Source organism: Pholis gunnellus (assembly GCF_910591455.1).
Source record: "Pholis gunnellus genome assembly, chromosome: 11".
NCBI classification, from domain to species: domain Eukaryota; kingdom Metazoa; phylum Chordata; class Actinopteri; order Perciformes; family Pholidae; genus Pholis; species Pholis gunnellus.
In genome coordinates, this window is record NC_136538.1 from 19,771,268 (window position 1) to 19,787,486 (window position 16,219).

At 39.9% G+C, this 16,219-nt stretch overlaps 1 protein-coding gene across 1 annotated transcript in view; it reads left to right on the forward strand.

The window, feature by feature from the left end:
• The window catches only part of hectd2 (HECT domain containing 2), a 40,439-nt gene extending 24,576 nt beyond the window's left edge, over positions 1-15,863 (forward strand). The window contains exons 16-22 of the mRNA XM_079168569.1: positions 185-278; positions 2,297-2,371; positions 5,474-5,561; positions 6,282-6,388; positions 10,282-10,397; positions 11,100-11,243; positions 13,106-15,863. Of these exons, the coding sequence (XP_079024695.1) occupies positions 185-278; positions 2,297-2,371; positions 5,474-5,561; positions 6,282-6,388; positions 10,282-10,397; positions 11,100-11,243; positions 13,106-13,226 (745 nt within the window). The 3' untranslated portion in view covers positions 13,227-15,863. The remainder of the gene's footprint in view (positions 1-184; positions 279-2,296; positions 2,372-5,473; positions 5,562-6,281; positions 6,389-10,281; positions 10,398-11,099; positions 11,244-13,105) is intronic.
• Positions 15,864-16,219: the final 356 nt, after the last annotated feature.

The window sequence follows — 16,219 nt, forward strand, 5'->3', positions numbered from 1 at the left end:
TTCTGTTCAGGCCTCTGTACAGTCGCAGTGTTATTAGAATCAGGTTCACATATAAGGAATTTGCTTTGCATAACAATCAACATGGCAAGAAAAAATAAAAGCAAGAGCAAATATAGAAAAATCAAAATGTTCAATAATAGTAAAGATATAGCTGTTGTAGAAATCTTTACGTGTCCCCTGACAGGAAGCTCCTCACTCCACCCACCGTTCCGTGTGACCAGAATGCCCTTGTCGGCATGGCAAATACCACCCTGGATGACCTGCAGCAGATCATGCCGGTATGTGTCTCAGGTTGACATGACAGCGTTCAAAGATGTGTTTTGAAAGTGTGATGAGATATGACCTGAAATGTAAGACTAAGGTTTAATTGGAGGGTACATTTGCTATGAATCAGCATCGGTGCTCTATTTGTTTGTTTGCTTGTTGATGCATATTTTATTTGGGCAGTAAAAACCCCAAAACTTTACCTGCTAATTGTTTTATGATCTACTTCTTGCGGTTCTCTGTGCGGTCACTAGAGGGAGCCATAGTTCAACTTTTCATCCCTCTGTGTTCACTCTCACCTCAGCTAAACCCTTAATGATGGTCTTTACAAAGTCTAAATTTCACTTCACATGTTGCTGTCAGGATGAAGTCAAGTCTCCCACCACATAGTATATTCAGTTTTATTAACTTTGAATCAACCTTGACAGTACTTTTTCAATTTCGATTTTTTTCAGAGTTATATGAGATTATTAATTTGTCTCTAATTAGAGTGCTTACCTTCAGCTATGCAATCTCATATTTTATTTCTTTTTTATTTTTATTATTTCACGGTGTTCTCTGTGGGTGAATTAGCTCCAAATATTGAGTTAAACACCCTATAGTTTTTTTTCCCTCCACAGAGTATTTGTTTCAGTAAAGTTCACATTTAACAATATATAGATGTAACAAAGAGTTCGGAAGTTTAGTTTGAATTGTTGAGTGTTTCCAGCTGTGAAGCGTATTCAACCACGACAGCTCACTTCGCTCTGTTCCTCTCTCCGCATACATTTTCAATCCCACTCATGTCTGCCAATGTATACATCCCAGCAGTACGCACTGTACTCACATCATGTACAGACACAGGCAGAGTGCTTTGCGTTTTTATTCACCTGGGAGACTTGCTGTTCAAAAGTTGGAGGCCGAAAAGTAAAGTTAATTGTTACAGCGCCACCATCTGGTCAAATTGTAGCACAATGGATGCTGAGTGTCCTTAGGTCACGATACCTGTGTGAAGTCGATCAGTTGAATGCTTCTCGAGAGATGCAAAGAACATATCCACATAAAGGCAAGCCAAGTTTAATTAAAGACAGTTGGCGGATATGTAGTTTGAAGAAAACCTTTTGCCGAACAAAAACTTGTTTTGATGCTGCAATATGTAACAATTTGAGTATTTTCTGAAAACCATGCTCTTTATGCACTTGCTAACAAAGACTCAGGTGCGTTTGCGTGAGGCTCCGACAGCTCTAGTCTGCAATTTAGTGAAAATAGCTTTCTTTTACTTTTTGTCCTCACTTTGTAACAGAGGCTCACTGTGTGACAGATGGAACACTTCTCCTGTATTATGCGACAGCAAGGGAGAGATCCTAAACTTTGTTTTGACACTCGCTCAAAGTTACTCGATCCTCAAGCTGTTTCACATCCAAAACCTCTCCCACTGTGAAGGTCGACAACGCCATACACACACACACGCGTACACACGTACACACACACACACACACACACACACAGGATATGAAACATGAGGCCTGCAGTTGGGGGTCAGCGTGACCCAAGACAAGCATAGTACTAGAACAGTATTCATTAGATACCTTACATCATTCTGTACAACCAAGTGGAGCTTGGCTTCCTTGCTTAAGTGTGTCCTGATATTCACTAACTGAAATAGTGACAGAATTATGTGTTACATATGAGCCCAGACCTCAGCCAATGAGCATTTCAGACAGCTTGTTCTTAGTCTGGTGTTCTGTCAGAAGAGCATGTGTTTGAAAAGCTGTTTCATACCTAACATGAAGTGGATTTTGAGAAGCTTGATCAAAACCAAAATCTTTCCATCTCTTCATTGGTCTGAAAGCTGTTTTCCTCATTAGATACGTCTCTTGTAAAGAGACAAAGTCTATACACTGAAAACATGAGGTGCTCTTGGATGTCTGAGAGCTGACACTTATTCTCATGTGCTTAGGTGTTAACCTCTGCTAACCTGTTAATCCCATCACTTTTTCATGTTGTTCCAAGAGATTTTTCCTGATCCTGAACTGTTTTTTTTCCTTTGTAGGAGCTGGCTCATGGTTTGGGAGAGCTGCTGAGCTACGAGGGAAATGTAGAGGAGGACTTCTACCTCATGTTCCAGGTATCAAGATACATTTAAAGCTTGGGTAGGAGGTTCATGGTGAACGGGCCATTTGAATTTGGCAATAGCAAAAGAAAGAGTTTGTCTGTCCCATGTAATTTTACTTGATTTTAATGCATAAAAGCATAAAAATGGTCACAAAATGTCACTTATATGAGGGAAACCAAGAAGAAATGAAATAATCTTAATCTTTGTTTTCACCTCATCAAGGTTTCAGTTTCGCATCACCAGTATGCTCGATAAACTGTTTCACTAATCATTTCTAATTTGCCAGTTTTTTTGTTTTGTTTTATAACCACTGTTGTTACTGATGTGAGAAAAGTCGGAGTATATCTTCAAGTCATATCTAAAGTATATCTAAAAGTCAGGTCGCACACACACACCACAGATGTCACAATTACAGTGTCTCGGCACGTCTGACGGTGCTGACAGACTGCTGTGACTGCTGTCACTACTGCGTGATATTAATAAAGTTAATTCTAGACCAGAAGGTAATCTGGATCAGTCTCACTTACATCATTCAGCAGATTTAGTTCATCATAAAAATGTAGGTTTTCGGTAAGCACGACCTGCAAATATTATACTTATTCTTACAAAAAAATGGATAGGATAAATTGACCAGGATTCGGGCGAGGCATCAAAATTTGTACTTTTAGGATCTCTAAACGATATTCCGAGCATTATTATAGCAGCAAACAACTATTGTCCATGTACAGATATGGTGGAGAAATGTCTACCTCAGCAGAGAAAGTAGTCACTCTCACTCTGTGTGTATTGTAATCCAAGCATCTCCTTTCTTTTCTGTAATAGCCTGGCTGGGGGTGCGTGCCTTTTAGTGCATGTTAGTGCATGTGAACGTACCCGAGCGTTCACCGTCCCGAGCAATGCCATCTTTGTGGAAGTGTAGCGCCCACTCTCCGATTCCCTCTCACGTGAACACTGTCAGCGCTGTCACCGCTGATGCTGTTGTTTGCACTGTTTGCTGCGAGCCAAAATGGAAACATAGCATTGTTTAGGTTTTTATTGAACGATAATAAATGAAGACCTTCGGATTATGATTATGACGATAAAATGAGTTACATCTGTACAAACCATCTTTACTCTTTCACCTAAACTCAACCTCAAACTCAAATCTTAATGTAAACAAGCGCTGCAGACTCAATTGACTGCAAAAAGTGCCCCAAACATGTTCAACTTCCTGGTTAGATATGTGTACTGATTATCAGCTACAGACCAGTACAGGAATGCTGACCAACTGCTCACTTTAACCGCTTGAAACTAAATACACAATGATTATCTGTGCGTTCTATTGTCACCTGAAAATAAGAGTCATTGTGTTTTTGTGAGCTTAGAAAGAGCTGTTTCTATAGACATAGGGCGCGGCTCCTCTTCACGGAGTCCGACATGCTGCACCGCCGCCATGTTTCTACAGTAGCCCAGAACGGACAAACCGAACGCTGGCTCTAGATCGGGACATTCGTGTCATTGCGTACGCCTCCGTAGTTCTACGACATGCTTGGCCCACAAGAGAAGTTTCAGTTGGTTGCAACCTCAATTGGTTGCAACCTCACTGCTAAATCCTACACACTGGACCTTTTAAAAGTTCCTCATACCAGGTTTTACATTACATGACATCAGCATGTTTTAATGACGCAGGCTTGTCCGACCAGGCTGCTCTCTGCCTCGGAGCGTAGCAACCAGATATAATGGAACACTTTATGGTGCAGCCGGGGTTATACGTACATGAAGCTGGAACATATATGAGAAGAAACATTATGTTAAAGCTTGAATGGAGGTGTTATGTTTACCCACCGTGTGAGCTGACTGTGAGCTATATGCTAGTCACAGTCATGCCACTGTGGAACAGATAAACCCACCGACCTGCAGTAAATTGGATCACTCTGTCATTTCTCTCACTCACTGTCTCCTTACGGTTTTTGTATGTTTGTTCATCAATGTGTGTCTCTTTTACTATATATATATATACACACCCCTCTATTTTTTGCACACATATTAGTTTGTACTGCTGTACTTGCAAGAGCCCTCACTTAGACAATGTATTCCCTTTAGCTGCTCACCTTAACCTAATTATAACCCTTAACCCAGACTTTATTTACTGTATATAGCACATTGACACACATTTGTGGAAATCAAGTTATATGCAAGTTATATTTGTATAGCCCAATGTCACACATTTTCTTCAAGGGGCTTTACAATCCGTACAGTACACAGAAAAGTCTGCCCATAGATCCTCGCTGTTAAACCTATAACATGGAGAAAAAATGAGAAACCTCAGTAAGAGCAACAGTGGAGAGATCCCTCTCGCTGGACGGACAGACGTGAAATCAAGATGAAAAAATGATAGATAGAAACCTACAATCAGTTTTAAATAGCCCATTTAATGCTCAAACACATCATAACTTGTTTGTTTAATCCTACATTAATAATTCTGCAAAAACCAGGCATCAACCTCCGGCTCTGAAAAACTGAAGTGCCTTAGTTCCTTAAACTTCCATTCTCTCTAATGGCCAGCAGGGGGCCGACTCCTCTGGCTGTAAAAAGAAGTCTGATTGTATGGAAGTCTATGAGAAAATGACCTTACTTTGCACTTGATTTACTACCTCAGTAAACATTGTAAACACGAGTTTAAGGTCTCAATCGCTAATCTTCAATACAGCATGATGTTGATTTAGTAAATTATGATCCCATTTAGAGTAAGATAGATTATAAAGCAGGGTATGCTTTGGGGCGTGGCTACCTTGTGATTGACAGGTAGCTACCAGATGTATCCGGTCTGGGAGTTGTCTGTGTTTTCAATTTACGACTTTAACCCTTTCACAGTATGGTTTCAGTTCATTAAAGTTATTTTTAACATTTTAGTATGTCAGTGTTTGGTTGTAGTTAGCTTCATCCTCTCTTGTCATTTCTGGATCAGAACTCCATATTGCTCACGTGTATTAAGGCAAATATATATTACATCACATTGGACAAAAGCGCAATATAAATGCAGCTATTTGCCATTGTTATATCAATAAAATGATGAAAGTCTTCGATCAAGTTCCTAATCTCCTTTGTGACATACCTTTTGTGTGTGTTTTGCAGGTCTTCCAGGAGGAAATGGGCGTGGTTAAATCACACAACCTGAAGGCTGGAGGAGACAAAATCCCCGTCACCAAGCAGAACAGGAAGGGTGAGTCGTCACTGAAATTCTCAGCAATGAGCGTGTTTTTTGCTCATTGGCACACAGATCACCGGCTCCACAATGCAATAAAGAGCAGATGGTCCAAACAGACACAACATTCTACTGACAAACATGGTAATTGCTTAAATCTGAGACCAGCTGCACCTTTTTTTTTTCTTCAAGTTTAAAATATCAACACATCTCAATACAAATGACGGTCCTGAGACTATCTTCATAGCCTGTCTATTAAACTGTAATACAGTGGTCTCTCACCCATGAAGTACTCTTCTGTGGAAAATCACCCTGAAACTACAAAAGTGAGAGGCCAGAAAATATGATTTTGAAAAGCTTCATCCCCATTGGAAATGATTCCCCCACTTGTTCAGGACAGTGGCAGCCAGCCACTGTCTTCTTGATGCCACTTTGTCTGTACAGTGTGTCCAGTACAGTGTAATCTACAGCAACTGTTTTAAACCTCCTCATGTGCTGTTTGACTTCACAGAACGCAGAAACCTACCTCAGCTCAAAAGCTTCTTTGTTATTTTTAAGAGGACTGAGTCGAGCTGAGAACCTCAACTTTATTTTCTCTCATTAAACCTCATTTTCCAGGTCCAGCTCTGTGCCCAATGTCCCTCTGTGTGTTAAACCGAAGGGCCATGACTGGAGGGTGAAAGTGTAAAAGTTTGTAATGGAATATTGAAAATCACTGTGTTCGTTCTGACTCCACAGAGTATGTCCAGCTCTACATCGACTTCCTGCTAAATAAATCCATCTATAAACAGTTTGCTGCCTTCTACCACGGCTTCCACAGTGTGTGTGCCTCTGATGCGCTCATGGTGAGTTCACAGTGTGTGTGTGTGTGTGTGTGTGTGTGTGTGTGCTTGCTGAAGGTTAATGACACAGTAGAGACTTACTTGTTTGTTGAATAAATATCACACGCAAACTTTCCTTTCGTCAGTCCCTCCAGTGTCTCATTGCAGCCGAAATATGCTCGTCAGTGTATGTCAGTGGCATGCACTTGTTGACATTGCCTGACATTCAATATGAAAATGCAATGGCATCCATGTACAGTAGCAGTAAGCTCTCTTCGGGGCAGCATCACAAACAACACAGGTAACAAGTCATGGCAAAACTGGCTTTCCATATCCTTGGAGAGAGCAGCATGAGACGGGAACCGCCTGTGTTGGAAGAGTTTGATGGTTCAACTCCAAAACAAATGACACGAAACAGATCCTCATGGCCAATATCACTGCCGTATTGTTGGTTATGACAGAGTTATCAGTAGATGTTTATATACTTAGAAACAATAAATTGGTTATGCGTGACACCAAGCTGCAAGGTATTTTTTTGAGTCAAAACAGAAAGTGTATTTTCCAACTGTAAACTGTCACGCTCAATGCATCTTAAATGCATTATTGATTCTGAATGACCGGTATTGGCCTCAGAAATCTAGTATCGTTTGAGTTTAAGTGATGGTCACCGACTGAAGAGGATTTGATATTCACTCCTTTACTCCCTCACATAATGTATAGTGTGTCCGACTGTACCAACCCTCTAAAACAGTGATGTTGCATCAGTCATAAATATAAAACATGTGGTATATTAATCTGTAGGTCTGATTGTTTTATCAATATGAACATACTGTACGTCATTGCATCTTTTCTAGAAACAGGAGATATTGAAATAAACTAACTCTCTCTTTGTACTGAACTGAAATACATCTGCTGAATGAATTCAGTGGATTTCATCAGTCTGGTTTAGACAAAATAAACTGAATATAAATTTCCTGGAACATTTGGACCATGCCGGTAATGACACATATCTGTTCCTGTGTAGCAACAGTGAGAATTGTCATTTATTGAGACAGTTTTGTTTTCGTTGGAAGTTACAGCTCACACATTTGTGAATTTTAACTTTTGCATACATTTTCCTTCATCTCCTCCATCGTGGACAAAAACATTTGCCCAAAAATGGAGCTCAGGCAGTAAACTCAATTTGTCGTTAAAAGTTATCTCTCCCTGATAAAAAGCTGCTCATGTTGTTGTCTACTGAACTCTGGGGGCCCCGATGAGGGTCACAGATCCCAGAGGGACTCAAATGTAAACAGTATAAAAATCCACAACATGCATCCTGTCCGTATATATAATGTCACATTCTGCCATTCCTTGCTCACATCGAGTTTTCATGTGACTTGGCTTGTTTCTGTTTGTTTTTTGGTCTTTTTTTGGGATCTATAATCTCTTTAAAGACTATAAATAAGATTCATTGCAATCAGTGTGTTAAATACAGAGAGTCTCAGGAGGTCCTAGGACCCTGAAAGTCTCAACAGGTATATATATATATATATTTATTATATATATATTTGTCACTTACAATTGTCACTAACATGTATCTCAAGAGCTTACTATGTCCAGCAAGACTCATTATTAAAATTGCAAAACAATTATTTATAAATATGTATAAAGTAAAATGTTGTGTGCTGTGTGGATTTTGTTGCAGAGCATCGTTGTTGCAGCGTGGTTGTGTAGTTGGTTTGTTAGTTAGTGAGTGTGTGAGTGGCCTTATTGTTAACACTATTACGATGTATATATTCATTTATTATTTATTGCTTCCTTTGTTTTTATAAATTTGCTTTTTATTTTACTTGTTAGTAGTATCTTTAAAGAATACCTACATTATTTATATGCAAGTTAAATGTGAATTAATATAGATTAGTATTATTGGTAGTCGTGGTGAAATTGACTTTAACACAACAAAGACTGCTAAAAAAAGACCAGAGACATCTTTTGGGTCCTGGCCCACATAGTTTATAGTTGAAGGTCGAACAGTCAAGTTGGCGGTGATCTATGCACGACTGTGTGCACGTTGATTTTAACAGGTTTCTGTTGGGAGTCACACCTCTGATCTGCTCGGCAGCAGAGGGAACACAGTGAAATAAAGTCAGACTGAAGATAAGACGGAAAAATTAGCAGTTTGACGGCAGTCTATTAGCTGAGAGCCTGAATCTGGGTCAGAGAAGGGACAGCCTGATCTGAACTGCTGACTAAAACAGAGAGGACAAGTCTCTCTCTCAGCTGTGCAGATAATAACTAACCTGCTTTGACCTGCCTTCTCTTCCCCACAACGTTTGGAAAAACAACTTTCCTAAGTCCTGTTTGCAGTTTAATTTGAAGACATTGAAGCTCAAAATAAATAAATGTAAATATACACACATCACTCTTAACTTTAAGTAGCTACCTATTTATATATGCATGACATAATTAATGTTTGTGTGTGCGTGTGTGTGTGCACACCTCTGCTCTTTGGCTTACATTTTGTTTGTGTCTGGATGTCTCTTCAGTTTGCATTCGATCATTCAGTCACGTCCACACTGTCGGACAGGATACGATGAGGCATGCCTGTCGTTTATTTGTGGGTGTGGTTTGATGTAGGTGCGGTTGTTAATTTTAGGCTGTGTGGTTGACACACAGCTGTGGATTTTTTGGCTGTCAGATCTAATGATCTTGGTCAGGCAGCAACACCAAGCTCATACTGGGTGTTAGGTGCGTGTCTTCTGGTTTTTCCACAAAAGAATGCCTCATGGGTGAGAGACTATACGGGCCCTGAAGGTGGTCTCAGGTCCAGCTCATGTCCTTCACTATGAGTTTGAACTTCCAGAAGATACAAAGTTTTCCAATGTTAAATGAACCATCTTTGTACCAAGATGTGTTGGTATTTTAAATGTTAAAATGGTGAAAGGTGCAGCTGGTCTCAGATATTTCATCTCTCAGTTCTGTCAGAGCAACTACTGAACTTGTGAATATACTATATGTACCACTAAATCTAGCACTATATTACCATCAGTGTATTTTACATGTGTTATATGCTTTTAAAAACCTTTCCAATTTATACTGAGCTGATTCCTCCTGTGTGTAGATGTCCCCACCAAGTTAGACATTAGGTTGTAAATTGTGCGGTTAACAAAATCTATAATGCATTTTCACTTCTTTATGGTTGTAAATCAAAAACAAATGTCACTCCTGAAAACCCCCATGAAGATGACTATTTGACATATTTTCTGTTATCAGCTGCTCTGATGAGCAGAACTTCCTGTTGCTTCTGCTGATTTACTGGTTGTGTCGCTCTTGCATGATATTTTCTTACACCGATCGATTGTTGCTTTAGACTGCGGTCGTGTTTCAGAGGAAATTCTGCTCTATATAGTCTGATGTTGCGTCCGTCCAGCTGATTTCATAACATGCTTCCGCTTGGCTCCAGCCTGCTTCATACTACACTATGACACATGCACTTATTTTATGTTGCATTGTCTTTGTATGGAACTTTAAGTAGTTTTATGTAATGTTATTTTCCGTACATGTTTCTGTTGTGTCATTTTACGTTATTATTCTTACATGAGATAATGACAACACTTACGAACACACGTTTGAAGATGTGTGTGGTCCCAGCAAGGGTGCAGGAATTAGGGGTTAGGATGTTGGGAAAGGGCCCCTCCACTTTACGCACCTGGCCCTATTCGGCGTCGCGGCTAGGCACAATATTTGTTATTGCAGTAGTTTACTTTATTTTCTTTAATGACATGTGAAAAGGCTTGTGGGATGTTTGCTGTTGTTGTACATTTTGAAAATCTCAATCTAAAAAAGTGTGGTCTAAGTTGAATTGTAAACCCAATCTGTATTCACACACATTCTGTCAGTAGGGTGTATTTATTATTTGTCTCTTGTTCTTGCAGTTGTTGCGGCCGGAGGAGGTGGAGATGTTGGTGTGCGGGAGTCCAGAGCTCGACATGAGCGCTCTGCAGAAAGCCGCTCAGTATGAAGGCTACAGCAAGACCGAGACCACCGTACGGTAAGAGGCCTGTACTTCCTATTTACTGACGGCAGCCAGCTCACTGCTCGTACAGTGAGTCAAACCACCTCACACTTCCTTTCAATAGACTCCAATACACACAACTACAAAACAAAAAATGATTGTGGCCCCTTTGATTTTTCTACTCAAGTGAAAGTTCAGTGATGATTGACTAATGTTTAGCCTTTGGTCTAAGCTGCAAATGTTTGCATGCAAGGCATTCATTTTGTAGCAGGAAATAGCTCTCTCTCTCGCTCTCTTTATTACAAACACACGCACACACATAGAGATGTGCTTTTGTTTCATGCAGTATGTGAGGAAGACGAGCCAACACTTGTCAGCCTCGGATAATGTTAATCAGCACGGTGCTGAAAGTTGACAACAAGCAGCTGCAGGCTTGTTACACAACTTCAATACTGTGTGTGTGTGTGTGTGTGTTTGTCTACCTGTCGCCTGTTTGTTTCTCATCCTATAATCTTTTTAACTATTTGCATGTAAACATCGTGGTTGTGGAAAGGTTTTCCTTGTTCACAGTACAATCTTCCATTTTACTGTTTACAGAAAGCACATTTGTTTGGAAATGAGAAACTCCAGCTCCAGGTCACACTGGAGGTCAAAAGGCCATGTGCCTGCAGCTCTCACCCACGTCACACTGAGGCCTCCTATCAGCTAATGCAATGCACATGTTTTGTGTTGCACCAGGTGTTTCTGGGATGTGGTGTTGGCCTTCCCTCTGGAGCTACAGAAGAAGCTCCTCCACTTCGCCACAGGAAGTGACCGCGTTCCCGTCGGAGGAATGGCCGACCTAAACTTCAAAATCTCCAAGATCGACGTTCCAACGGACTGGTATGGCTCCAGAAGTTTAGACCACAACTCAGTTTTGTCACTGACGACTTTGAATGTACATTCAAATAATCTGTTGACACAGTGGCCCTGAAAGATACTGGAAATGTATCTCTTACTGTCTTATACACTGAACACAACTGTTTTTGTCATAAATACTTTCACACAGAACATGAATATTACGCGGTTAAAAATCAGTCATTTTTTCCCTTAGCGAGGGCTATTTTTCCGAGCTTTCACACTGCCAATAAAGGCATCAACCAATCACGTTGTGTGGAAAGGACATATTCAGCACATACACTATAGTGTACCACAGCACAGAGGCTCGGTAGTCCGTCACAAGATGACCAACTTTATTACTCCTTTAAACCTTGACAGAGGCAGCGCAGTCCAGATCCACCCCCTCTGTTCTTACCTTTCACAATAAAAGCCCTAGACCTATACACTGCGTTCCTCGAAGCATTTTGATAAAAGAAAACTCAATTAAATAGCTTATATTTGCTTAGGCTATACAACAACAAACCTCAGACTGCCAGACGCTGCTCTGGGTTAATAGGAACCCGGTAGTTTGTTCTCTGCCTGCATTAATCTATTTAAAGCTTTTATTGAAAAAGGGTATTGTGATTTTCGCAAATTTGCATCGCTTCCAGTATGAATAGTTTTTATGTGAAATATTTACAGGCTAGTATTTGAGGTTTTTGTATTTGTTACGCCCCCTGTGTGTTAAAGGCCTTTACACATAACTGTTAATATCATAAACACAACATTTGGACAACGGAATGTGACAAAAAGTCATCACAAGCCTTCCAGGACTCAAATAACTTTCTGTCTCCTCCCTTTGATTTTACTATCTGAAATCAAACTGCTGTGTGATATCTGCAGATATCTGTGAGTTGCCTGTGTTGCCTCACAGATATCTGCAGATAGGTTTTGACATGTCAACTGTTCTCTCTCTTCTCTGTGGATTATACTGAACTGATTGCTATCACAAACTGCAGGAGCTAAAACCCACGTTGAACTTTAACAGCAAAGACCCTGAATCTGGGTCAGCGAAGGGGCGAGCGGCCCCATCGTAATTGTTTTACGCCCCCCCACACACACACACACAAACACACATGTTTACATAATGCATTCCCTAGTCCCTAAACCAGTGATTCTCAACTGGTGGGGGTCGCGGACTCGTTTTCAGTGGGTCGCTTCAGACCATTGCCTGAAAAAATTTAATTAAATCCTGTGCTTTTATTTTGAAGGTGATTTTTTATGCGGAGTTATTCACACTTCTTAACAGTATTTGGCGTTAATGCCTTGTAATGCTAATATCAGCAGAGGATAAACTGAAAACTATACCTCTGTCAAATGACACTATAAGTTGACGAATTGAAAACATGTCGGATGACATCAAACAACAGACCACAGCTCGAATTTAGGCAAGTGGTGATTTTGCATTACAAATGGACGAATCTACAGACAAAACAAACAAAGCAGTTTTACTCATTTATGTGAAACATGTGTGGGACGGGGACTTACAGGAACAATTTCTCTGCACAAGAGAGCTCCCTACACTACGACTGCAGAGGACATTTTCAGCTCAGGTTCAAACTGCCCCATCTTTTCATTAAATCAATTTGAGAAGTTGAAAATTGTCCTCGATTTGGGTCGCGGCTTGTCATTAAGGGGTGATGGTGGGTCCCGCAGCCAGACCAGTTGAGAACCACTGCCCTAAACCATCACAAACGTCTTACTTTGACCAGGCTTTCGTTTTTTTATTACTGACTTGTGGTTAAAATAACTTTGAGGTTTCAAGATACATCAAAGTTATGATTTGAATAACTCATTTCTCTCTCCCTCTGTGTTTCTCTCTGCAGGTTGCCGATCTCTCACACCTGTTTTAATCAGATCTGTTTGCCTCCTTATCGAACCAGGAAGGAGCTCAAGCACAAACTCACCATCGCCATCTCCAACGCTGAAGGCTTCGGCCTGGAGTGACCAGCCTGTACACACACACACATACACACACACACACAGACACACCTACACACACACACACACACAAACACACACAAACACAGGTAGATATTAGCGACGTTAGCTATCTATCACAACTACCATAACACACACATCATGTGGTTGTGGATTAGACTTTGGAGGAAACTGGATTGTCAACAAATGAGTTCTGGCGTCTAAAAATAATATTGACTGAAATAGTGTTTGTATTGTCAGTTTGTTGGACTCATCAATTTGCTAACGTGTGCTTTGTTAATTTGCATCAGAATCGGTGGGAACTTCTCTCTGCAACAGCTACAGAGAAACACTAGAAATCCTTTTATTTGCACATGGACTGTGTTGGCTCTAATTTAAGACAACCCTGATTGAAGACAATGATATTTTAGATTTTTAGACGTCAGTAATGTTATTTAAAAGAACATGTCAGCCTTCCAGAAACCTAACTGGTCAAGTCAAAGTTACAGTTTGATGAATTCATTTTTAAATATTTCTGGTACCATACATTTGAAAACATAATCATATGCTCTAGAAACCTTGTGTCAACAAAACAGTAAACTTCTCTTGAATTGTAATAGGATGCTGATTTGCTCAGGTAATTTTTGTTTTGGTATTCTCCCACCATTGGCATTTACTTTTGTGACACTCTGTTCAATGAGCCTCTATTTTATGGTCCAGAGTAAACTGAGAGAACATCTCCAATAAAACGGTTAAATTGATTTGAACAGAAAATCAGATTTCAAATGAAAAAAATACTCAAATGACATGGATTCAATGATTGTGAGGTAAAGAATTAAAAGGGAAGGAAGTATTTTTATGACACAGCAATGAGTAAAGAAAATGATTTTGGAGGTGACTCAAGATTTGCGATGTATGGTTTTAATATTTTCTGTGATGTGTTCATTGTGACTTCACTGCTTTGGTGACTTTTCAAATATATGAAAGCATAGCAAATATGTTTCATATCATTTAGCTTTGTTTGCAGCACACTGTCAGGATATAAAGCTTTGCTGGGAGACGAATGCTATTGTTTTTCATGAGGTATAGATTGTCTTTTGGAGTTTTGTTATTGTTGTTTTTTTTGACATTGCTGCCTGTTTAATTGAACAAAAGGCTGCAGCAGAAATGTTTTAATTTTGTTTTAAATGTTGTAATATTATGATGCAGTTGAACCAGAACTGTTGATTGAAGACTCTGCGTTTGTTTCGCTTCTCTTATGTTGTTCTGTTGTTTCGTGGCTGCAATCAGGCTGAGAGATGACCAGCAACCTGCGGCCAGAAGCTGGTAGATGTTGAGTATCGTACAGAGGATGAAGCAGGATGGAAAAAGAAGCCATCTTCTGTGTGTCCTGTTCTGTTATTAGCATGTACTGTAGGTGAATAGTCAGACTGGTTATTTGAGTATTGACATGTTTCAGTATTTGTGTCTAAGTACTTACTGGTTATTACAGCACACTATAATCACAGTCCTGCAAAGCAACTTCAGTTAAGCACCTATTTCTGGTCTTCAGTGCGTTTCTCGTTTACATTGCATTTAAAAAATAAGCTGATAGGAGAAAGCGGACTGTAACATGGTATTAAGGTCCTAAACAAGTTTAATGTGAAACAGCTTCAGTGGCTTACACAGCATTGGACGTCATCAAAAACTTTGATCGAATCTTTAAGTAAAGCACTGAGGATCTGCTTCTATTGGATAATTTGTGCTTGACAAAATGCATTGAAGATCCGATTAAATGGAGACTCTCTGCCACAAATGCAGCTTTCTTTAACTTGTTTGGCTTTCGTGCTCCTGGAGCGGAGCAGTGCTGGTTTTAGACACTCAGCGCTGTCCTACGTATGGTTGCCATGGCAAGATGTCTAAGGTCCTAACGACTAACTGACAAAAGAACCCAGAAGTTACCAAGCAACTGTCGAGCAGCTCACATCAGTCTCATGTGGGTCCCTCCTTATACAACAGTGGATCCTTTATATTAAGTTCAGTGCAACAGCAGGAGGGGGTTCGAGAAGGACCTCATACCACATTCGCACCACGCCGGACTTTTTGTAAAAACGAGCAGCTGATTGGGAGAAAATTCCAGCATCCTTGTGCTGAATACTAAAAGGACACATTTTTTGGCCTTTAAATGGGAAAGAACGCATTCTAGGTCAAGCGAGATAATGTGACGTCAGAAAAGTTGTTTTTTTAGAGATGTTAACCTGACCCAGGTCTGTTGTTTGTAAATGGGACCAAACTGTGTCAGGTTATACAGTGGGATGGCAGTTTGAGAATAGTTCAAACTGATCCAAAGAATTTGTTGAGATGTAATTATTTTCACTTGTCAGATGTTTGAAAGCACGTAAAAAGTAGAGAAAGGTCATGTATTTCTTATGTTTTTTTGTTTTATTATTTAACAAATATAAACCTTCAGGTTTATCAGTATCTGTTTAATGTTGTGTACATTTAGTTCTGTTTTACCACGAGTCACAGCAGTTTGTAATGCCTCTCTCTCCTTAGTGAATGACCATACTGTACATTATGCTTCTCTGTTGCCCAAGTCTCATATAATGTCTGTATATAGTGCAGCATTTCCACAAGTATGTACAGTAAAAAGTGGACGAGGGGTCATCACTCTCTACGAAAAGATTTGCGGACTGTGTTTGTTTTTGTTAGGGACACCTCCCTTTGAATTCATGCACATCCTCACATTCTCACATGGGAGCTGCACAACAACCAGTCCTCACTTTGTCACTGGGCAGTTGAATGGTAATGGTTCAGACTTAAGTTGGAATAGGTTATATACATAGTGCATCCACATGTTTTTGCATTTTATTGTTCAATTAATTTCCCCTCATCGGCAAAAACAGGATATTAGAATCATTTTCTATTTTAAACGAGAGAAAAAATCTGAAATATCACATTGACACAAGTATTCAGACCCTTTTCCATTTGAAATTTAGCTCAGGTTGCAATTTCTACACCTTGATTGGAGTCCACCTGTT